Raw genomic sequence first — 23,605 nt, 5'->3', positions numbered from 1 at the left:
CCCCCACTTGCGCCAAACTCTTTTGCTTTAGTTTCATGCTGACGCCTAAGGGCTCCAAAAAAATCGCACATCCTTCCTTTTGAGGAATATATGCTTTACCAGATGACCTTCGAGGAAGTAGAAAAACACTTTAAAAAGGAAACATCATTATAGAGCACTTGATAAATGTATGCCTTTTTGGTGCATTAGTAAAAGCTTTTTGCCCTTTTCTGTTTTTCTTCTTTTCCAGGATTTCATTTACTTTTGGCCTTGCGTCTCTCGATTTGCTTTGTGCTCTCAACAGAATGTTGACAGAGACAAATAGCAGCCGGGTGAAGGGTGAAAGTGGTTTACTAATGGAGCCAGATGGATTCATATGTTCACCGTCTCTGCCCACTCGGTCCTCCTCCTCTAATTGGCGGCCGAAGCTTCTTTCCAGCTTAACTAATGAAAAATGGCAGAAATTTAAGAGCCTTCACATTCAGGCGCTGGCTGTTTTCCTTTATTTTTTCTCCCTGTTTTTGTTTCCCTAATTAAATAAAGATTTTGTACAATCACTTTCAGTCAAATGTTGGAGCTTGCAGTTTCATGTTTTGTTGACAAAAGCATCAATCTTCCTAATTGCTTCCATTAGCAGCACAATGTGAGCATCTCCAAATATGCCTTATTTAAATATGTTCCGTGCTGTTCCCAAATTTTACATAGATTATGAAGAATCATTAGATTATTTTCTTGATTACAGTTTTGAGTATTTGTAAAGTATCATCCTAGTGTTTTATTCCTTCTTTTAAATGACTCACAAGATTTAAAAATACATATCAGGAATTGCTTTCTCAATCTTGGCAGCGATGAGAAACAAATCAGATTCATATTTGTTGGCGTCCAAATGCAGCATGTGGAAACTGTAACAGATAAAACATGAAGTTAAAATAAGGTTATTGCTCAGATTACACAGCGCCCCCCCCCCCCCCCCACACACACACACACACACACACACACACACACACTCGACTAACTCTGCTAACTCACACACAAAACTACACACAAAATAGATAGAAGAAATGCTCATAAAAGCAAACCAACAATCAAAGAAATTGTGAAAAAGTTCAATAAATGTTTATAAAACCTTCAGAAGCCAGGAGATCCCGCAGTGAGCAATCCCGTGTTATCTTGTAGTTCTCCTGTGATGTTTGCTGGTGTGTGTGCTTAGCTTTTGGCACATCCTCTGTGCGAATGGCTTTATCCTGGACAGGACAGAGCATGAACTAAACGCCCGATACTTCTGAATTTGATCATCTCAACCAGGACTGTAGCCTTTGTACATAGTGTGCGATATCTGGCGATCCATGTTCCCTTTTTGTATCTCACTACTCATAGGTTAATAATTGGATCAGCTCTGCAGCAGCAACAACATTTTAATTGTGTAGAAGTTTGGTGAAGCATTGACAGTGAATAATACACTGCGTGTGCTTTAGCAAACGACATCGGTTTGAGGTAATCATTTGCAGCATTTACGGCATACAGAGGTAGAGCTTGTGCGATTGTGTCCTATTATGTTACAGCTGTATAACAGAGAGGCCAAAGGTTTTACAGTTCATCTCAAATATGTGTTTCACCTGAAACAGACAAAAATAATGAGAACCGATATGAAATAAAACGTTCTCAGTGTGAAAACAAATGTGGTTCCTGAAACAGTGAAAGTCTCCGAGCAGCAGAAATGAATGAGCAGACCTCTGCTGCTCCTCTGCCTCCCACCTGTAGCAGGATATTGTTAGCACAAGGCATTGAATTCAGCGCTGCTGCAATGTAGAGTGAACCTGTTTCGAGAGACTGATAATTACTGATTTGATGAGAATTAGAAAAATATGACAGTTCCTCTTTGTTTCTGGAATGAGTCAGAGAAATCACACATTACAACCCCCCCCCCCCCCCCCCCCCCCCCCCCTCCCTGCCGTGACAGCCAAAAGGTTATTTCCTGTACTAACAATTTACATAGATTGAATATCAGTTATCTGGGATATGCAAATTGAAGGCAAGTGATGGGTTAGGTGTGTATGTGCGTCTGTGTAAATGTGTGTAATGAGTGGCTGATTTTCCTGCCTCATGATCAGCCATTATTCCTGTATGAATACATGGATATATTTGTAATTTAACAGCTTTGTGTGGCTGGGATGTAATTAAATCTAAACGCACTTCCGGGGCTGCAGTTCAGGGGGCGCTGTGGAGCCATTTTGTACGAATCGCATGTTCATTTCATTCGTATTTGGTGCAGAAGTTGGAGAGTTTTAAGGCAAGTTGAATCCCTGAAATAAGCAATTAATTTCTGAAAGGATTAAGAGTAATAATAACTCCTTTTGATTTTTATTAGGGTCCTCTTAAACCATGTTGGTGAGTTTATGTGCTAAACCATATTCCTGACCTGACTGACAGGCGGTAAAGGTGTATCATGGAGCCATCAATGAAACTCCAGAGCCCCCTGCAGGACTGGAGGGGTGACATCCCTCAGGCCTCCTCTATTCATATTGACAGTTTATGCAGCAAACAGACCGACACGATGTATCTTAATGTAGCTCCAGCTCACATTTGCTTTCGTACTTTGACTTTCAAGTCTATTTCAATCTGGCATCCTCCAGCCAGAATGTAAACAATTCTATGAATGAGACAGGAAGTCTCTGGAGTAAGTCCGTCACCGCCAGCTGCTGGCTAGTCCTGAAGCGCCGTTTATGAGCTTGTCCCTAGAAGGATGTTAGCATCCAACCCTGAGGTCCATATGGAGCCCAGGTAGTTAAAGTGCATGAATGAGTGTGACCCACCTGAACAAAGTGGAACACTGTGTTATTTTTGAATATGAAGCTCTACCTACCTGACACACTTCATGAATAGCTCAACATGGCCTAATTTACTGACCACCTGTTGTAGTGAACACCAACAGAGCTGACTTTGAAGTTGGTTCCATTGTTTCTTTTACAAACAGACCTACAGGCAGATCCTCCAGGGGAGAAAACAGTCACCTCATTGATCCCTCTTGATTCCCTCTGTTCCACTAACACTGTGTCAGGACGAGGGGAGCAAAGTGGCCTTTCCTCTAGATCGCTGTTCACAGGCTCACTTTGCATTTCTGTGTTCTTTCATCTGCAGAACAAAAGCTGAACTATACGTATCAGGCAGCTTTGATATTCCTCTCTGTCGCTATCTGCCTCGGGTTTGATTCTTATAGAAGATAAAAGGGGAAAGGTACAAAACAACAATCCCACTAAATGTCTCGTACATGCACTGTTCTCACATAATAACTTCATAGTGTGTGTGTGTGTGTGTGTGTGTCAGTCATTCTACGTGCATTCGATGGGGAAGCAGGGAGTCATGGCCAACGGCATAAAACATAATTAACTCTGCAGCCTGTGTGCTGGGTCTTGTCAGAGGAACCGTAATTTCAATTTCTTAGTTTACTGTAGATAACTTGGCCCACCAGAAAACAACCTGAGAGAGGTGTGTGTGTGTGTGTGTGTGTGTGTGTGTGTGTGTGTGTGTGTGTGTGTGTGTGTGTGTGTGTGTGTGTGTGTGTGTGTGTGTGTGTGTGTGTGTGTGTGTGTGTGTGTGTGTGTGTGTGTGTGTGTGTGTGTGTGTGTGTGTGTGTGTGTGTGTGTGTGTGTGTGTGTGTGTGTGTGTGTGTGTGTGTGTGTGTGTGTGTGTGTGTGTGTGTGTGTGTGTGTGTGTGGTAAACTTGACCAATCAGAGGCTGCTGTCTACACTGTCCTGCGGCTGGAGGCTACGTTACAGCAGTGGGTCAGTAATCAATAATCCCAAAGAGTGTTTGTTCAGTAAGAGAGTCATCTGTTTGACAGACGTCGACATGCTCATTGACTGGACGTGATGTCAGAAAACAAAGTCACTCCTCACTGTAGAGGGAACACAACATGTTTTGGTGGTGTCTGAGTGAGCATTATCATTCCTTATAGTGTACTTATCGTATCCCACAATGCATTGTGAAAAGTTGTGTAAAAAACAATGGTCACTCTCCAAGTAATATCTACCATCATGCATTGTGGTTCTAAGCTTCTTGCGAGCAGAGTGGTGTTTGACTGCTCTCAGTGTAGAGGAGCGACCAGCGTAACAAAAAAAAGCCGAACACTGAGTGGTTTAGAAGCTCAGTGTGTGGGGACTTGGCTTGAGAATCGGAGGGCTGGCAGTTGAAGTACATGCCAAGTATTAAAATAGAGATCGGTTAATGGAGAGGTGCCAGTTCACATCAACGTCGAGATGCCCTTGAGCAAGGCAGTAAATCCCCAACTGCTCGGAGCTGCTTGTTCGTTTATCGATCAGGTCGACATGGACACAGCTTGTGATTCGATCCAAGCACTTCTTTATTATATTTCTTATTTTGTGTCTTAGTGTGTGTTTGTGTGATGATAACACAAGTGTGCGAGCAGTATGGGTGTGCACAGTGTGCATAGTCAGAGGCAGGTTACCGATGAGTCATGTTCCTTCGATCTAACAGTTGTTCTTTTGTGATTCAATGCAGCCAGACTGTTCTTTTCTGCTCCTTAAAATATTCTACTTGTCCAACGGAGTTTGAAAGGACCCGCAACGCACACAGGTTTCTGTATTTCTTTGTGTTACTACCCCTGATTCACTTCCCCTGATGTAACATACACATGGATTACATGTGCAGCCCCTCACGTTGACATCTCCATCAGTGCAAGTCCAATGAGTCCTGTTTGAGCGTGCGTGTACGCGTGTCTTCTTCTGATAGATTATTAATCCAACCTCTGGACCAGTTTGTTTGCTACAGGTTGAATGTACATGTTTAGCAAATGTTCTAATATAACACAGAAAAGAGTCTATAATATTCCCTCATTTATAATCCTCATCAGCATGCTAAAAGGTCATCTAAGGCACCGTGTCCGTCTTGTATTTTTTTCCGGGCAGAAAAGCGCTGGCTGTGTTATCGTGAGTGTTTGCATGAAACGTTCGTGCGCTGAGAAGAAAAGTGCTGCACGTTTGTTCTGTCTCTATGACGACAGTGTGTTGACAACGGCCGCTGTATGACCGACACGGCTCTGTGGCCTTTTACTGCATGTTTTACATTTGGAGTTTTTTAACCAATCCGACACGGAGCAAAAAGGATGTGGATGCAAGACACAATCCTTAGGAGGCTAACATATAGGGAATATTGTGCATTTGGTAAGAGCGCCTTTCAGAAAAGTTGATAGATTTTCATAATATCGCTTGGACCGGCTGCACAAAAACATTAGAGGGCTTGTAAAAAAAAAAAAACACTGTGCTTTTCATCCAGGTGGCTGCTCAAAAAACACGCTGGCACTGAGAAAAAAAACCCCGAGGTGGACACATAGCTTAGATTGTTATCTCGGGAAATGTAACGCAGATCGCCACGTTTGTTTTTAGCTTGTTGTCAGAAAATTGATGAAGACATTACTCATATTTTCTAATGACAAATCTGAGCCATATTAAAAATATGAACGTCACAGCCTTTCTTCCTGTCTTGCAGTTTTGCTGGGACCCTGAACGTGGCGGCCACAGGCTGGCCCAGGTCACGTTGATGCTGCTGGGAGCTGTCCAGTACTCTTTCATCCACCTGCTCCGGCTCCTCCCACCTCCTCACCGACCATGGCTATGAGCGGTGACCCTGTGTGTGAGAGGCTGGGCCCAGACCCAGACTCACAGCCCAGCAGTCTCACAGACACACTGGCAGCCATGACGACAAAAGACTCGGACGGCTCGTCTACAAACGGCGTTAAGAATGGCAGGGGTCAGAGGGACGGGGCTCCAAGCAGGAGGACTCATCCGCTACGGCCTCACCTGACTGGGAGAAAGTTGTCTCTGCAGGAGAAAGGCACTTACATGTCAGGCTCTGGAGGAGGGTACCCACACACCTCCCCTCGTGTGGCACGCAGACCCACGGTGGAGTCTAAACGTGTGTCCATCTCAGACTCTCAGGTAAGGAAGCAATCTGTTTGCTTTATTTTTACTAATAAGCATCACATTATTTATTTTTGTGATGCTTGTTGTGCCTTTATTAGAGAGATAGGACAGAGATGGAAATCAGGGAGAGAGAGAGTGGGGATTGACATGCGGGAAAGGAGCCACAGGCTGGATTCGAACCCGTCCCCGCGTTGAGGACTATAGCCGCCATATATGGGGACACGCTCACTAACCACTGCGCCACCGGCATCCCCAGCATTGCATTACTGAAAAGGCTTTTGTCACAGATGTCCGACAAAAAGCTGTCGATACGTAAACTGATCGTATGAAATGTCTGGGAAGTGGAGTTCAGAGAAAGTTAATAAAAACCAGAAATGTTCTCCTAAAATGTTCATTTTCAAATGAGGACAGTTGGCTGATGCATCTCTGCAGTTGGGTGTGACAGGTGGTATCATAGCGGGGAGTTCAGCACAAAGAGAGAGAGGGAAAGCTGCTCCATTGTGCTCATGAAAGCAGTGGTCACTGTAAATGCAGCTCCTGCCTCTTCATTATCACCAAAGTAAGAGGAGTAGAAGGACGGGTGTGCAACATGAAAAGAAGGCGCGAGCGGGAGCAGCTGTGCACACTAGTCTCTCATTAGCACCCATCGTGGAACATATCTCTCGTGCATCATTATCAGAGCTGCGGTCACATATGTACAGAGGGTACACGGTTATACTGAACGCACTGTAGGCAGATGAATGCTGCAACATGAGAGCATTTATGTTCTGACAGACTTGAAATGCATTCTGGGTAGGATTTTGTTACTGGGTAAACCAGAAAAATGAGGGGTCCCCCAACCACCACTTCTGGGGGACTGTGCTTTCTCCCCCCTTGTCCATCGCCTCCAACCACTATCTCTACTCTCCTCCTCTTTAACTTTTGATTGACACCCCATTAGACCAATCTGGACTTCCCATTTGCTGTTCCTAGGCTGCTACTTCAGCCAATAAGAGCCTGAGTGGAATTCAGAACTTTCTCTTCCATCCATGGACAGCATTACATGATTCAGAGGTGTCAGTAAAAAAAGAGATGATAACGGGGTCGGCAGTCTCGCCTCTTCAAAGAGTTGGGAGTAAATGAGCTCAGCTGATTTGAGTTGGTGGAGCTGGATTCAAGTCAACAAGAATTATGTTATTGGACACCAAATTAACTTTAAGTTAATGTTCCGATTATCATTTTTCAAACACATCAACTTTAAAAATGAACGCACGCGTACCCAGCTTAGGGAGCTAGAAAAACATCCCAACGTTTGTGTTTCCAAGAAAACTCGAGAGTACCCTGTGGCGCCGGGTGACTCCTGAAGCCTCCCATTTTCTTCTTTCAGAGTGAATATTAAAAATTCATGATATCTGCCAGGATGTGGAACCCCTGTAGATTTAACAGGCTGCTGCCACAGACCGGCAGACCTGTCATTGTGTCCTTCCTGTCTGCAAACGGAGCTGCAGCTCCATCACTCTACCATGAAAAGGGGGTTTCATGTTGCTCCCATTTTCCTGCTCCAACAGCTACAGCATGACACAGCAGAGGGCGAGCAAGATAGAGAGAGAGGAAGAGACAGATAGAGAGAGAGAGTATAAATCCCCCTCTCCCATTATTGATCATAAAACTGTGAAATCCCATATTCAGGTAAAACTGCATACAGCTTGCAGTATACTGAAGCTTTAAATGAATCGTAGGCGACCCTCACATCTCCAGTTTCTCTCTCCTCTAATTCTCTCAGCTGAGTTTCTCATAGCACTTATTCTCTGTCATTAAATCTGCTTTGTAAACAAAATGATAATTCTTTGTCTCTTGTGAGCATTAATGACACGCCTACTTCATAAGGATTGAAATATCTTGTGGACAGTCCTCCCAAAGAATTATTTATCGTCTTTTAAAAACCTGTCTGTTTCCTGTCCGGACAAACATGTTTTAAACACATTGGTGTCATTGCTGTGAAAGGGGATTTTTAAAGGGCAACACGACAACCAATACCTTTTGTCAGTTTGATATGGGAATGTCCAGTCAGCTTTGATGGTTAATGTCATCATTTGATGCAACACTTCTGTGTCAGCTCTGCCGACTGAGAAGGTTACCGTGCGATGCCCGCAGTGCCTACATGTGCCAGGGTGCTTTCGATGCAGCTTTGGCTCTCTTCTGCATTTCTTCAGCCAACACCAGTAGTCATAAATTAATCATAGTTCCTAACATCCTCTGGTCTTATATAATGGGATCCCATTTTTGTACAATGGCAGAATAAGAAGTGTGGTCAGTGTGCAGTGCGAGCAAAGAGGAAGATCTAAACAGCCTGCCGTTCTGTCAGGACTGAACATGAAAATCAGGGCTGGTAGCTGAAGAACAAAAGGTTTCACTGCTGTGCACCGGTACACCCCGGAGACACACGATAACCTTTTTAACAACTACTGGTTTCTTTTTGCACTACAGTATACACCTAATTGGATGGAAAGAGAGACGGTTCCATATTGGTGAGCAACCTTTAAGATAAGACGCAATCAATGAGAACACAACCTCTGAAGGAGGATAGATTAAGAAGGATTGTTTCTCACTTCGGTCTTTCCTCTTATGTGGTCAGATTGCGTGGTCAGAGTGAGGAAATAAATATTCAAAAGTAAGATTAAGGCAGAAAGGAAACCAAATCAGAGCACACTTGGCAGGGTCATTTTGCAAAATTGATTTTTGCCGCTCTTCCCTGATGAGAGCTGTCTCTGCTTGTGTCCGTACTCGAGGCCACTTTGTATTCAGTGTCTCTGCTTCCTGTACCGCTAAACTGACAGTGTTAACAATGTGAACTGTGAGCATTCACTATTAGAGCTCCAGTTTATAATTCTTTTAAGGGAGCTTGAGTCGAAAAAAAGGATGTTGTAAGCTGCATCTTCATACTCTATCTAATACGTATGGCTGAGTATAAATGAGAATAAGCTGTAAAGGATGTTTGAAAACGCAGACATTTGGCAGCTTCTCAAAGGAGAACTATGAAACATTTGATACATGAATACAATCAATATTTCTCTGAGTCATGACTGTCAGAGGCGCTGCTTGTCAACAGGCAAGGCAGGTGAACTGCTTGGGGCCTCAGGCCAGTAGCGCCCCCCCCCACGCAATGACAGGAGGTAACTTCCCTAATGGGGCCCCATCTGACAGCACTTTCTCTCAATGCCCTGCTAAGTGTTACTTGCATTATTACTCTAAAATGAATAGTGGACGCTGGTTAGGAGGGCCTCCAGTGAAAGTTTGCCTAGGGTCCCAACAGACCCCTAGAAGCGACTGTCTACAATGAGGGAGAAGCTCGAGTCCGGCTGGTTGTGTTGTTGTCAGAGCCGTGTTTACATGAACAGCCGGCTCCTCCCCTTGTGTTTAAAAGATGGTTTAGTCAAGGACTAGAGAGAAGAAGAAGAACATACTCACTGATTATTTGGATGTCACAAAAAGCATGTTAAGTTCACAGTCATTTCATGTCAATTTATATGCAAGGTGAAGCTACGAGCTAACCAAAATGTGCTAACATTAGCACGCTAACACAACAATACAGGATATAGGCAGTTGCTGCTCAAGCAAAGCACAATGTTGTCCACTTCTTGGTCTAAACTCCTTTTGTTTGAACGTGAGTGGAGAGGGGTGGGAGATGTGTCTCGGGAGGAGTGGACGCTTCAGAATAGCGGCGGTGTTGGTTTCATGCTGGTGCTCAAGAGCGACATCTACTGGATCAAAAAGAGCCCACATTCGTCCTATAAGCACAGATTAATATTGGCTGCACATTAGTGTGTTAACGGATGTCCTTTTCCATCTTTGGCACCTAAAGTTGTAACTTGACACACATACTGAGAGTGTGTTCATTTATTATTCCATAATTAAATAATTAAAGTAAAGACTGCTCCGTGCTTCCATTTATAACAGCTCATAATACAACTATGTGCAACATGGATTCTTCTTCTTTATCCACCTCCGTTTAAAAACGACAGGTTGGGGAAGTGATTTTACATTTACAGGTTTAAAATCTCATCAAGCACAGGCTCCCCTCCTTAATGCGTACTTCCTGAGGCAGACGTGCTCTTCACCTATCCTGAAAATGAATTGATATTGCTTTAGAACGCCACGGTGGCTGTGATTTATATAACTTCTGCACGCGTATTGATTAGGTTCTGAGTAAAAGATGGAGTGCTTGGTGCAGGATGCAGGACATGAAGAGAAAAGTGAAGGGACTCGAGAGGAGGGAAGCTGCAGAGTTAACGTCAAATTAAAGTCTCCCGTGACAGAATGACCCCAACAGCCCTTTTGAGATTTACTGAGGCCCATGGAAGCATTTGAGCGTGCGCGTGCATGAGAGGCAGATGTGTTTAAGGCTTTCTGCATGGCCCTCTCTATCCATTAGTCCTGACAGAGTGTTAACTGCAATGCAGCGCCCACTGAGCATGTGCAGGGAGACTGTGGAAGTCCTTTCACACAATCCCTCTTGATAGTCTTTTCTTTTGATTCTCCTCAATTCACTTCCTCTTTATCCTTTGCAGTGCTATTTTCCTATTCTTTTCATGTTTCTCCGTTCAATCAAAGAAATCTTTTTTTTTTTTCATTCCATCACTTGCTTCTTGAACTACATAAAACTCCCATTTACTATTCTTTCTGTTACACTTTGATTGAATCCCTGCTCACAGTACTTCACAGTGTGAAACCCGACAGCATCACCCTCACATCTCCTGCAGCAACAAAAAGCAACGTTCAGAACCAGCTGCATAACCAGGAGTATTATGTAAGGGTCTATACTTCTAAAATATCCTGCCTGGTGGTGGATGGAGTCCTGCCCTGCGCAGTGAGAAGGTGCCACACTTTCTGCTTTGTTACATCTATTGCCTCCTCTCATCCTGCAAACAGCATCAAGCCTCAGGCACAGGTCCGGCTCCTGCACATAAGCTAACGCCCTCTTAACGCCAATAAAAGACTTGCTTAAATCCATTTTTCCTCCCTATTCACACTTAAAATGCTCAGTTCAAGCTCATTGACTTTCTCGTCTCTGCTCCCCCCTGTTAACCCCCCCCCTCCTGATGTGGTCGCCTCTCCTCCCCCATGCCCCTGGCTGACTCTGCTGTAGCGGGTGGTTGCTATGGAACTGAAAATCAGCCATTTAAGCAGTAGCACTCTAATGGATTTTCAGACAGTAAACAGAAAGTACAGACTGAATCATTGCCAACATCTCAGGAAGAAATGACTTGAAACACGTTTACACACACACACACACACACACACACACACACACACACACACACACACACACACACACACACACACACACACACACTTAGCAGGAACGTTGTGTTCCAGAGGTGCTCCTGTCTGTCTTTGCTTTAGAAAATGAAAGCCTGGTTCTCCTGGAGCTTCTCCAACAACGCAGGAAATGTGGGAGGTATCTTCCACTGTGGTGATTTGTAAATGAAGGGTAAAAATCTATTCATGGATGGTTGAGATATGAACTTCTTTATACGAGGGAAACATATTTTAAGCGTCAACCTTAAGATAAAAGATTCATAATGGCCTCTGTGATGTTGATGTCTCCATCCTCTTCACCCTCTCTCACAGGACTGTATCCAGTTAAACCAGTACAAGCTGAAAAGTGAGATTGGAAAGGTGAGTCTGTCGTCTTCTGATTTCCTCTGCTCAGTTCTCGAGCGGGAAATTGTGGCAGAGAAAATTGACCCTTTGATCAATTGAACTTTGAAGGGTAAATATTGGACAACGGAATAATTCCCAGCATGCACACAAACCCTGTGATCAGGTTATGCTAACAATGGTGATCTCTGTTTAGCATGTTAACTTTGTAAGATTTGCTATTAAGCTTTTAAACGAAAAAGATGTTGCAATCTGCAAAATGCAGTAGGATACAATTCAGAGATTGTGTGTGTGTGTGTCTGTTTGTGTGTGCGCGCACAAAACTGTGTGTCTGTTTTAAGTGTGAGGGACGAGCCTTTCTCTGCTGCCAGACAAAATACGTAAATGTGTTTGTGCCTTCATGCAGCCTCTGTTAGCGTGGAGCTGCTGTCTGTTCTCAAAGTGAGGCTTCAGGAGTTTGAACAAACTCCCTCAGCCGCTCTGCTCATCACCCTGTTTATTTAATTTATTTTTCAATTCCACTTCATTCAAAAAACTTTATTTGTCCCCTGGGGGTAATTTATAGGCACACAGAGCAGTAAATGAACAACAGTGCAGCTATACCAAAAATGTCACCAAAGATAAAGTGTCAACAAAAGAATAAAGTGTCAAGATGCAAGTTAAAATACAAAATTACAAAGTTAGATACAAAAGAAGGTTTAAGTGGACTTAAGATGTAAACAGACACATCTGTAGTAAAAGTTGTAAACATACCAATAACTTACTATGGAATAATGTAAATAATCTGTTTGTTGGTGTGTTGCAGGGCTCCTATGGTGTGGTCAAACTCGCCTACAACGAGGACGATGACAAACATTACGTAAGTCTCTGCAATCATTTTTCATTTTCTTTCTGATTACGGACTCAAATTGCGGCCGCGCTGTCACTCAGCATCAGTCCTCTCAGCCTCTTTTGTCTCGACAGAAAAGCTCTCGACAGTGCTATTGATTTTTTTTTTTTCTTCTGCAAGTTACAAGTTCCCTCCCTTCATATTGCATCATTCTCCTCGGGAAAGAAACTTGGAAATTAAAATGACTTCTGGTGCCACAGCGGAGCGTTCTGGAAAGTCCGTCCATGGCTTTATTATCTGTCTTCAAAGCGGTGCTGCTGATTCTTTATGCAGAGCTGCTTTGAGGTCAGTTCATCAGGGAGACTCAGCCCAGCTCAGATGAGGTCATTTCACTTTCCATCAAGGTGATTTGTTTCTGTAGCAGCTCGGTAAACTCAGCCGCTGCAGATGTAAGCCATTTTTATGTTTGAACATACCTTAGCTGCTCTGTCCAATAACAACAGTGTGAGTGTTTGGATGAGTCATGACGACATAAGCTGCCAACTCTGCATGGTTTTAAGATCTACTATTGATCTGGAGCCAGCAGGAGCCCGACACGATGCAGTATGAAAACAGGCTGAAGCAGAATGTTAAATAACAAATGTGGGGACGCGGGCGAAATGTTATTACAAGACAGAGCATATTTCCACCTTTATCCTGGAGTGGAATAATGACATGCTGCTTTAAATAATGTCTACCTGCAGAGCTGCTCAGTCACACAGCACATCCATGACTCTTAGTAACTGAGCTGACACGGAGCATGCCAGGATAATATTCACGGATGTTTCAGCTTTCCTCCAGTAAACGCACTTGTTATGTTTAGTCAGACTGTGGATTTGTGAAGGCAGTACTTCTCAGAGTGGTGGGGTGTGCAGATATGTTGACATGACATGAAGTGTAGTGTCTCTCACCAAGGCGGGCCACAAAGGTATACTAATGGCTGCTCAGGTATATCTCCTGCACATACAATTGGTATTTAAGACCCGTCGTGTACCCGTCGCGTGTCGCCGGGTCAGTATACTTACCAGTGACCGGAGAGAGAGAAAACAGACAGCACAAGCTTTAACCTCATTTGGGAACTAGCTGATGTAATCATAGTGCTGCAAAATGCCAAGCGTCACATCACTGTGATAACATCTTCTCTTCTTTGCCGCTATGTTCACGTCCGTCATATTCGTCAGGTTGACTTGCATCCAATCACTGAATTGTACTTCACTGAATTACGCCGATTTTGGCCCCGATGTTCGCGATTGAAATCAGTTCGTGTGTGGTGTGTTGATGTTGCAGTGTGGCCGCACACCACACACTGTACGACCAAAACTGTAAAACCTCTGATTATTTATCGCCATGTGTGTGGTCTCCAAAGTTTGGGAAATCGGCCGAAAATGTTAAAATCCTGCCGTGTGAACCAGCCTTAACTCACCTCTGCATTGTCATTGGCTGAAGGAAACACACCAGTTCCGCCCAGAATCATCCCGAGTCAACCAAAACAAACCCAAACCATGAGAATCCAGCCAGAGGACAGTAACCCTAACCATTATTCCAGCTCATTTGTATGGAGGCCGAAAAGTGATGATGGAGCAGCTTTACTTTAGAATAAGTCTATATTTTATTAATTTGAGGAAAACTGTCTTTAAATGAAAAAGCTTCTCACTGTGAGCGCCTGTTTCTCTAACATCCTCTGCAGGCCTCTGGTTTAATATAACAATATTCTCCACACTTATTTTCAATGCTCATTTGTACTTCAAATGAAGAAGAAAATTCAAGAGAAAAGAAACGGAGCATTTCCTCTGGCTGTTAAGGCACACAGTTGAGAGCACTGATTGCAATAAAGTACGATAACAACACATTTTGTCAATCAAGTTAAACAAACAAAAAGCAGTGGATCCATTTCTCACTCATTTTTTCTACCGAGAAGAGGAAAAATCATGTCATCTGAGGGAGGTGGAAGCTTGATTTAAGATATCTGAAAAACGTCAATGTCATCCGTATGTAGATGGAGGTCTATTTCCACACTCAAATGGACCCTCCGAGATGTTCTGTCTTTCAGAATCACTCGATCTTAAACCAAAGAATCCCAAACATGAAATCCATGGATAAAGATAAATCCAGAGCAAACCATTCTTGATCCTCCTTAAGCTGTCGGATGTCTGTGTGTTCGGAATATGTAAAGCTTCCATGTTTTCTCTGCATATAAATGGTAAATGGACTCAAGCTTGTACATTTAATTTTGAGTCCTTTGACTTCTCATAGACTTTTCACATCGCAGGTCACACCTACACATTCACACACCTCTGGTAGAGGCTACTTTTTAAGGTGTCAGTATTTGTCAATCCTATTCACATATATTCATACGCCACTGATGAAGGACACATCGTACAGACACATCGTCCGTGTGTCTGCAGGAGTTGGGGATCAAACCCAAACCTCCCCGTTGAAAGACGTCCGCCTCTACCACTGAGCAACAGCCGCCCTGCATATGTCAAACTGGACAGACTGCAGGGTTGTTACAAGCTGACTGATAGTAATGAAAAATGGAATCATGGGAGGAGATAAGTAATGAATGCATGGATGGCTGATTCCATTTCCTGGCAATCTGAGTTGGTTTCAGACTAAATGGATTGGATTCTTGAACGTGGAGCAGCTGCAGCCCGAGCCCACGTACAGTATGCACAAATGTAATGGCCCACAAAGAAAGCACTCATCGATAGGAAAGTCTTTGGACAGAAGACGCTCATGTTCACTGTTGAAAAGAGCCTAGTGTAGTTTCATTATGAAACATCTTTAGATGTTTGCTGTTCGTGTAACAGTTTAGACGTGTGTTTTGGATTTGATGTGAGGGACGAAGTCTGATGATCTTTGTCTGGTGTTGTAGTCGAAATCACTCTTGAACACTTTTTGAAGGTTTCTAAAGCATTTTTATTCGTTCTTGTCTCGGCCTCAGGATTTTAAATCAAGACCATCGCTGACTTGCCTTTTTTCCACATCATGTCTGTGATGAGGAGGAAAGCACCTGTCTAGCAGAACCAATAATCACTTTAATTCATTTGTAGTTTGAGTTTTATCACCTGGTTACAGCTGCAACTTTCCTGGTGTTACGGTCTAAGCAAGAGACACATAGTGATGATTTTTTAGAGATATGGTCAAGGTCTTGACTCGGTCTCAATCCCTCAATGTCCTGGTCTTGTCTCGGAGCACTCTGGTCTCAGGTGTGTCTTGGTCTCTGTTAGTGTGGTGTGGACAACAACCCTATCTTTACAAAAAACACATGCAAATGTGTCTTCTCTCTCGGTTAACTTAAACCACACATCATTATGATTTTTTGTTTCCTCACACTACTTGCCTTAATATAAAATTTAAACTTAATACCCAGAATTGTGTCTCGGGAAGTTTAAGCTGGAGTCCAACATTAACTGTTTTCTTTGGTCATCTTGATTCAATTAGGACAGACTAAATAATGACTAAACAGTTATTTATTTACACGTTTGTTAAAAGAGAAAATATGTAAGTGGAGCAATGGTAACACAGAAGATGAGAAAGACACCCTAGCGTCTTCCCCTTTTATTATCATGTCGCACCATGATGATTTCCCACCTGTGGGGCTGAGGCGGCAGACGTGTGCATAGCATGACTGTGAGACTGAACGTAAAGCAGAATGCAACCGTCCAGCAGCTGTGAGGGATGCTGACGATGGGAAGGAGATATTGTTTCAAGCATGGACACTGTGATAAACTTCCTGGATGATTACCAGAGGATGTGTTTAAATAATCGGTTTGTTTTCTGCTGCACTAGTGTGTCCTGACATCGCCGGAAGGAATAGAGAGGACGTTTCCCAATTTGTGTGTGGAATCGGACATGTGCTACTACTACCACTGCCAAAGTGAACATGATGTGACAACATGAACATGAGGGCAGCTGTGGATCAGTGGTAGAGTCGTTCGTCTGTCAACCAGAAGGGTTCAGGATAAGTTCCTCAGCTCCTGCAGTCACATACGATGTGTCCCTGGGCAAGACACTTAATTTAAGTTTCTCCCGTTACTCCGAGAATGAAAGTGTATGAATGGATGAGTTAATACTGATGGTCACTTTACACAGCAGCCTCTGCAATCAATGAGTGAACGTGTAGGTGTGACCTGCATTTGAGTCATAAGAAGACTGGAAAAGAAATATACAGGCTCAAAACCATTTACCATGAAGATGAACGTGAATTCAGCAAACTGACCGTGAAAGAGAGGGAAAAAGATTTCAAAAAACATGGCAGCAGCATGATGATGGATCGATAAAGGTCTTAACAGAATCTGATTGGTTAAGTACCTAAATAGTCACAGTTATTCTGTGTCATTTTACATGAAAAATGAAGCTATGAGTTGATTTAAAGTGTGCTAACGTTAGCATGCTATCACAGCAATGCAGGACAGGCGATTGCAGCTCGAGCAGACAACAGTTTTGTCTGCTGCCTGCGCTTCAATGATGGTGTTTACGTTTGAAAACTCTTTGGTGCTAACGGGAGTCGAGAGGAGCAGCAGTCGTTTTTGGTTTCATGGTGGGGCTCAAGGGCGACATCTACTGGATCAAGAAGTTGCACATTCTTCCTTTATACTGAACATTTATTATATTGATGTCATGTATATGTTCTTGTAACTGTAGTTTGTTTTTTCTCCACTTTCCTAGGCCATGAAGGTGGTGTCCAAGAAGAAGCTGATGAAGCAGTGTGGTTTTCCACGTAAGTCCTTCTCAGTTTATAGTTTAGAATTAGAAATGGAGAAAAATGGCTTTGCTTTAAACCAGTGGTGCTCAAAAATATGTCAAAATGTCTAAGAAGTGCTTTTTGGACATGTTTGTTTTGTTCCATCTGGGCTGTCTAGCTGTGGGAGTGTCACCCACCTGGGGGAGGGGTTACTGCCCTTTGTGATGTCATAAAGGAAAATTTCCAAATGGGCTGTTTGAGCACACATTTTCTGAAAAGTGGAGCAGGCAGAAGACAGAGAGGATGGACTTTTCACATCATTGGGGTGTTTGTAGTCAGACTAGAGACGAATTTGTGTTAGAGAAACATAAGGGAGTGTGTCTTTTGACTGACATTTTATTAAATCAGAATTTGGGATGCTATTTTTTTGAATAATCAATAATAATAATCAACAATAAGGGATTGTGGAACATTGAGACCTAACAAAGTCAGTAAGACAAGAGAAAATCTGCCACAGAGAAACCCTTTTTAGAAGAGACATACTGTATTTGGCCATTTTCAAAATTCACTGTGTATCAGTGCTTAGGAAGGCTGTTAAATTGGGAGTAAAATAATCTCAGCCACAAACACTGCCATGATTGTTTTTCATGTTTGAATGCCAGAAAAATACAGAATTTGTCAGTTACAAAATAAGTTAAATCACCCGCACTAGTTTCAATTTGAGTGCAAAGGACTGAGAAAGACACAGAAGAATAACAATCCCTCTTTGTCCTTGTGTTTGCCACTTGATGTATCAACACTGTGTTAAACTGAAATTGTTTGTTGTTTGGGTTTGCAGGTCGCCCACCTCCGAGAGGACCCAAAGCAGCACAGGGAGAGCAGCCGAAGATCCTCGGACCCCTGGAGAGGGTTTATCAAGAGATCGCCATCCTTAAAAAACTGGACCATGTCAACATTGTTAAGCTGGTGGAGGTGAGACTAACATAAAGAATCAATGTCAATGTACATTTGTCCTGTTGTTGGTCTAGACTATGTCCTGTACAACAATAAAACAAGACATGATAAGGGATTCAGATATTTGCCCTTTCATCTATGTTCATATTTACTTGTCTGAAACTTAAAGGGTATTTTAAAAGTTTCTCCTTTGTGCTTGTTGAAGTGACTGAATGTGAAATTCTAGTTACTTACTAATTACTGTCACATTAATGCCTTTGGCAAACTCGAATCATGAGCACAGAAAGCAAACAATGCTCTATACACTATTCGTAAATATTAGCCTTTGCTAATCCTTAACATGGTAAACATTGTACCTGCTACACAGGTTAGCATTTGCATGTTTAACACGAAAAGATAAGTTTGCTTTTTGTCAGTATTAATGTAGAGTTTCCATGCCTACTGGTTTGACCTGGATCATCCCAATCTCAAGCTCCGTGTCCCGAGTCATGTCATTTTTCCAAAGATACACTACTTATGGACAGTTACAGCCTCCTTACCAGAAAATTACCAGGCGATGAATATGCTGCTTTTTGTACAAACTGCAAGATTCTATTTTCAGCCGCCAACGGCTGATACTAGCGTTCTTGTGATTTACTTCAGTGAGGCAAAGGTCAGTGATAACCAACTTAAATGAGCTGCTCAGGAGGAGGGCGCCGTGTGTGACCAGTGCAGGTCAGCAATCTGATTTACAGTTAACTGAATATGTTCCATTACATCCTTGTGTTTCATGTTGACTTGTGTTTTATTGTGACATTTTTTAAACAAGGTTTTAGTTCATCTTCGGTGTCGTTGTTGTTCCGTGCAGTTGAAAGATGCACTGATTTAAAAAAATCCACTCATCTCAAGAGCTCATACATGTGGGTTTGTGCTAAGAATGACAGATTCCCTGTTTGAAAATATGCTCACTCTGTATTCTAGGTTAAATGAAAAATGGTTTCTTGCAGCAGGAAATTGTCTCTTCCTCGCTGTGATTAAAGCATGTACACTTTCCCAACAGGTTAATTAACCTTTGTGGTCATGATCAGGCGTTATCGCTCCATCTCATCTCATGTGCGCCCTGGATCATGCTTTGTCCATTCCTCACATCCATTTGTGTCCCACACAAAAGGTGGATGACCCCGGTCAGTGAAAATAAGATAGGCTTTACCTTCAAGACATCTTTCATCACACTTCTGTCACTGGAAACGGATGATGTCAAGGTTATATTCTTCAGAATTTTTTTTAAAAAAGCCCACAAAGCATTCTGTGAAAGGATTCTTCTTCACGGCAAACGGTGCTCTCAAACTGAGCTGGGGACGTTTAAAGAAGGATAGACTGTCGCTCTCTGCAGAGGCGGTTGTTTGTTAAAAATGAGAGTCCATTTGAAGATGCGACACAAGATGCCCGCCGCTCCCTCGCAATGCCATCAGAGTGTTTTTCAATCTCGACCAGATGGCGGGGGCACTGATGTCATTGTCGGGCGTTAAGCTCGGGGAGGCAGTCAGAAGGAAAGGAAAGCTGTCTGGTCTTTTGAAGCAGAATGTGCCAAATATATAGGAGTTTGTAAGTCAAATGATTAGTTTTTTCTTCATATACTCTCATCCCTTTACCTACGTTGTCCGGCCTCAGATCCCCTCTTGTAATGGGAATGTGTGGGTGACGCGTCTCCTCCTCTCTGTTCATCCGTTTAAACAGGCTGCGCTTTCTTCCCAACTGATTCCCGTGAGGCTGCAGCCCAGTCCGTCCAATTATGAATGGCTTTTTTTCCCCTCTTCGGTTGGAACCATTAAGGCAGGCGCAGAGTGGAACAGATTAAAACTGATGAGAGTGATGTGGTCATTTGTCACAGATGGTGGAGGAGAGACAGTGAAACCAGCTTCATATTAGCCTGTGCGTGCAGCCGATATCAGAGTGGACACTTCAACTTACAAAGCTCAATTATCGTGCTCTTCAACATTAGTCAAGACTCCTCTCTAATAAGATTCTGTCAGAGCTTTAGCAGACAGCTGCAGAGAAAAGTCTGAAGCTACTGATGGGTTTGTCTTTGCATGCAAAGTCAGCTCAATAATTCTTGATATTTTTCTGATTTCACTGTGTTATAAATAAATAGTGGGTTCGCTCTGTGTCCTGTATTCCCTCGTCTGACAGGAGCCTCTCTGTGTGGAGTGTGCACGTTCTCCCCGTGCATGCATGAATCTCTCCGGGTAATCCAGCTTCCTCCCACAGTCCAAAGACATGCTCGTTAGGTTAATTGGTGAGTGTGGCTGGTTGTCTGTCTCCATATGATTGACTGGTGACCAGTCCAGAGTGTATCCCCGCCTCTCACCCAAGTGACAGCTGGGATCAGCTCCAGCCCCCGAACGGGAAAAGAGGTATAAATAATGGATGGATGAATAAATAGTGTCTGTTTTGCTTTAGAGGACATTTCCTACCTTTCTCGTGAACAACCGTCAGTGTGGTCATTTACATTCACCAGCATGTTGTGTTTCAAGCCGCGCTGCAGATGGACTGTGTGTCCTGTGGTTTGTGTTCAAGCTCTGTGCAGTTTACTTGCAGAGCATAGACCATGTGTTCCAGAGGGAAAACCTGTTTTTATTACATGGCTAAGACCTGAGATTATTGACTGGACTTTACAGGAAAAGACCCTGGAGCCCAGAGCTACACAGGCTCCAGAACACCAGCTTGGTATTTTTGTAGAACAGGTGGGAGAGCATGACGTCACGTTCTGCCGACATATCAGAGCAAATGGAGCAAAGCCATCAGACAGCCATCCTGGCAGCTCTTTAAGGACACACCCACCCTGACCTCAATCAATTTTCCCTGGGACTTCCAAACAGAGCTGGCCAATCAGAGGAAAGTGGGCACATGGGGAAGGGCGGGCCTTAAAGAGAGAGCAGCTGAAATAAAGTGTTTCAGGCAGAGGCTGAAATGAGGGATTTCACTGACGCCAGGATCAGACACGTAAGGAGGTTTTTGAGCTCCACATCTCATGAGGCTACTCAATTGGAGTCCCCGACCGACATCATTCATGGTGAAAGTGAAGAGGATGTATATCCTTTAACCAGATACACAGCTTTCTGTCATACCTGAAGAAGAGTGTCACCTGAAGTATTTTCATGATCACATGTTGTGTTCTCTTTGGAGGAATCTGTCTCATCTCTGAATCGAAATCATATTTACTCAGACTTAACTCAGTCTCTGGGCGGAGTCCAGGTTTTCAATCAATGCCAGTCACTACCACCACTCGTGGCTATTTTTTCATGCGGCTATTCATGTGGCTATGATTAGAAGAAAAACACCTCTGATTTGTCCTCCTGGTTATGGCCTTCCTGGTGTTACGGTCTCAGTGAGTGACACGCCAGCTCCACACAAGATGATGATCGTTGCTTGATACTTTTGGTCTTGATTCGGTCTCGATCCCTGAGTGTCCCAGTCGTGTCTTGGTCTCTGAGCACTCTGGTCTCTGTCTTGTCTTGCCTCTGGTCTCATGATGTCTTGGTCTCGGTTAATGCGGTCTTGACTACATCAACAAACACATGCTGCTGAATGAAAACTAAAGCATTGTTTATTCTGCATTGTTCACCTTTCAATCGGGTGTTTACAGTGTGAAGCATAATTACGTGCGTGTAAACGGCTTTTAGTTGCTGGGCAGTAGACGCTAAATGGATTGTTGTGCCATATGAGTCATTAGGAGTCATATGAGGTTCAGTGGATGCAAATAAAATATATTCAGCTAATTAGGCGTCTCCTACAACAACAGTGATATGTAGCAGCAGTATGGACTACAAGAGAATAATGTTAACTTAAATAAATAAATATATATAATATATTATTTATGTACCGTAAATTCCGGACTATAAGCCGCTACTTTTTTGTCACGTTTTGAACACTGCGGCTTTTACAACGATGCGGCTTATTTATGGATTTTTCTTGGGGGACAATGAGCTTCTGCCGCAAAAACATTTGACCTCGTCACATCGGATCTTAATATCAGATCTTAACACACGGAGAAATGCATATGATGCAGCTTTCAAGTTAAAGGCGATCGAGCTGGCTGTCAAAGAAGCTAATAGAGCTGCTGCACGTAAAGTTGAAACTGACGGCGACATCAAAAAAGAGACTGAGGAAGTGAGTAATGAAGTCATTCTGAGGCAGTGAATGGATGGACTTTTTCTTGTGAAATGTATTATGGTCATCTTTTTCATCAGCCGTGTTACAGACACTGTTCGATAAAGGATTTCCACTAGGCTTCGTATTTGCGGATGTAGCCGGTAGCCTACGTATTTCATTAAAAGTTAAAACGACGTTTTTGTGTCACGTCTTTCTGTGTAAATAGCTCTGTTACAATGTGGACACCTGCGGCTTATAATCAAGTGCAGCTTATATATGTACAAATACATTTATTTACTTATTTTTTGCCGGTGCGGCTTATATACAGGTGCGCTCAATAGTCCGGAATTTACGGTATATGTATACACACACACACACACACACACACACACACACACACACACACACACACACACACACACACACACACACACACACACACACACACACACACACACATTTTGATGTTACAAAGAAAAAGTACTTTTTCTGCATTATGGATTACATGTGTTGTACATTACCCACAATTGACAGACTGGTCTGAGACTAAGGAAGAAGAGCTGTAGCTGGACCATCGGCGGTCGGGGTTTGGTGGATGACTCGGAGGAGCTGTATGTTTGAACACCAACAGCTGAATGTTTAACTCGGACTTCACCCAGAGTTTCCTGCTAGGCCCCTGGTATTTTTTCTGCAGCAAGTCCGAGTGAGCTGATGTGAGAAAGCCACAGGATATCCTCCGGAGAATTCACCTCGAGCATATGGGAGGCGGAGTGACGGTTATATACTGTGACCGCTGCACGCTGCAGAGTGTCTCTACGCGACTGCTTTGATCTCTGTGCACGTAATTAAACGGCTGCATTCTGTTTTCTGGTTTCCAGTATGATCTTCTGTTGATGCTGTCATTCTGTTGAACTCCACGTAGCAATGATATAAAGACAAATATCCTCATTATAGCATCTAGCAGAAGACTCTGTTGCTTGGCGTTGTCGTACCTGAGGAGCCGACTCTGAACCTGTCAGAGCGTCGATTAAAGAGCCGTGAATGTTCTCATGTTCTTTCTGGTCTATCTCCTCTCTCAATGTCCTCACTCTTTAGATTGTCTAGTCCTTCATATGAACATAAATGAAGTGTTAAAGGTTGCGTTCAAGAAGTTTCAAAGCATCAAGGACTCTCTTATTACTGAAGTCCTAAATAGTTCTTTAGAAAAGGAAGAAATGCATCCTGTCAGCTCCCTCAGTTAATAACTAATACATGTTCGTTTTGATAGTTTGCACACCTTGAATACAGGACCTTGAGGTTTTCAGTGAGTCTGCATTAATGATGGTTATGTAAATGTTGCAGGTGCTGGATGATCCTGCCGAGGACAACCTTCACATGGGTATGCACATCTTTCACTCTGTCGTTGC

The 23,605-nt window shown here is 43.2% G+C and overlaps 1 protein-coding gene across 2 annotated transcripts in view; it reads left to right on the top strand.

Moving 5' to 3' along the window:
• The window catches only part of camkk1a (calcium/calmodulin-dependent protein kinase kinase 1, alpha a), a 63,215-nt gene that overhangs the window by 20,889 nt on the left and 18,721 nt on the right, over positions 1–23,605 (top strand). For both annotated transcript variants that reach the window (XM_079355201.1, XM_079355202.1), the window contains exons 2-7: positions 5,486–5,934; positions 11,530–11,577; positions 12,365–12,418; positions 17,099–17,150; positions 17,953–18,086; positions 23,541–23,577. In XM_079355201.1, the coding sequence (XP_079211327.1) occupies positions 5,605–5,934; positions 11,530–11,577; positions 12,365–12,418; positions 17,099–17,150; positions 17,953–18,086; positions 23,541–23,577 (655 nt within the window). In that variant the 5' untranslated portion in view covers positions 5,486–5,604. The remainder of the gene's footprint in view (positions 1–5,485; positions 5,935–11,529; positions 11,578–12,364; positions 12,419–17,098; positions 17,151–17,952; positions 18,087–23,540; positions 23,578–23,605) is intronic.

This window comes from Symphodus melops (assembly GCF_947650265.1).
Source record: "Symphodus melops genome assembly, chromosome: 11".
NCBI classification, from domain to species: Eukaryota; Metazoa; Chordata; class Actinopteri; order Labriformes; family Labridae; genus Symphodus; species Symphodus melops.
This window is presented reverse-complemented; position numbering and strand designations above follow the sequence as displayed.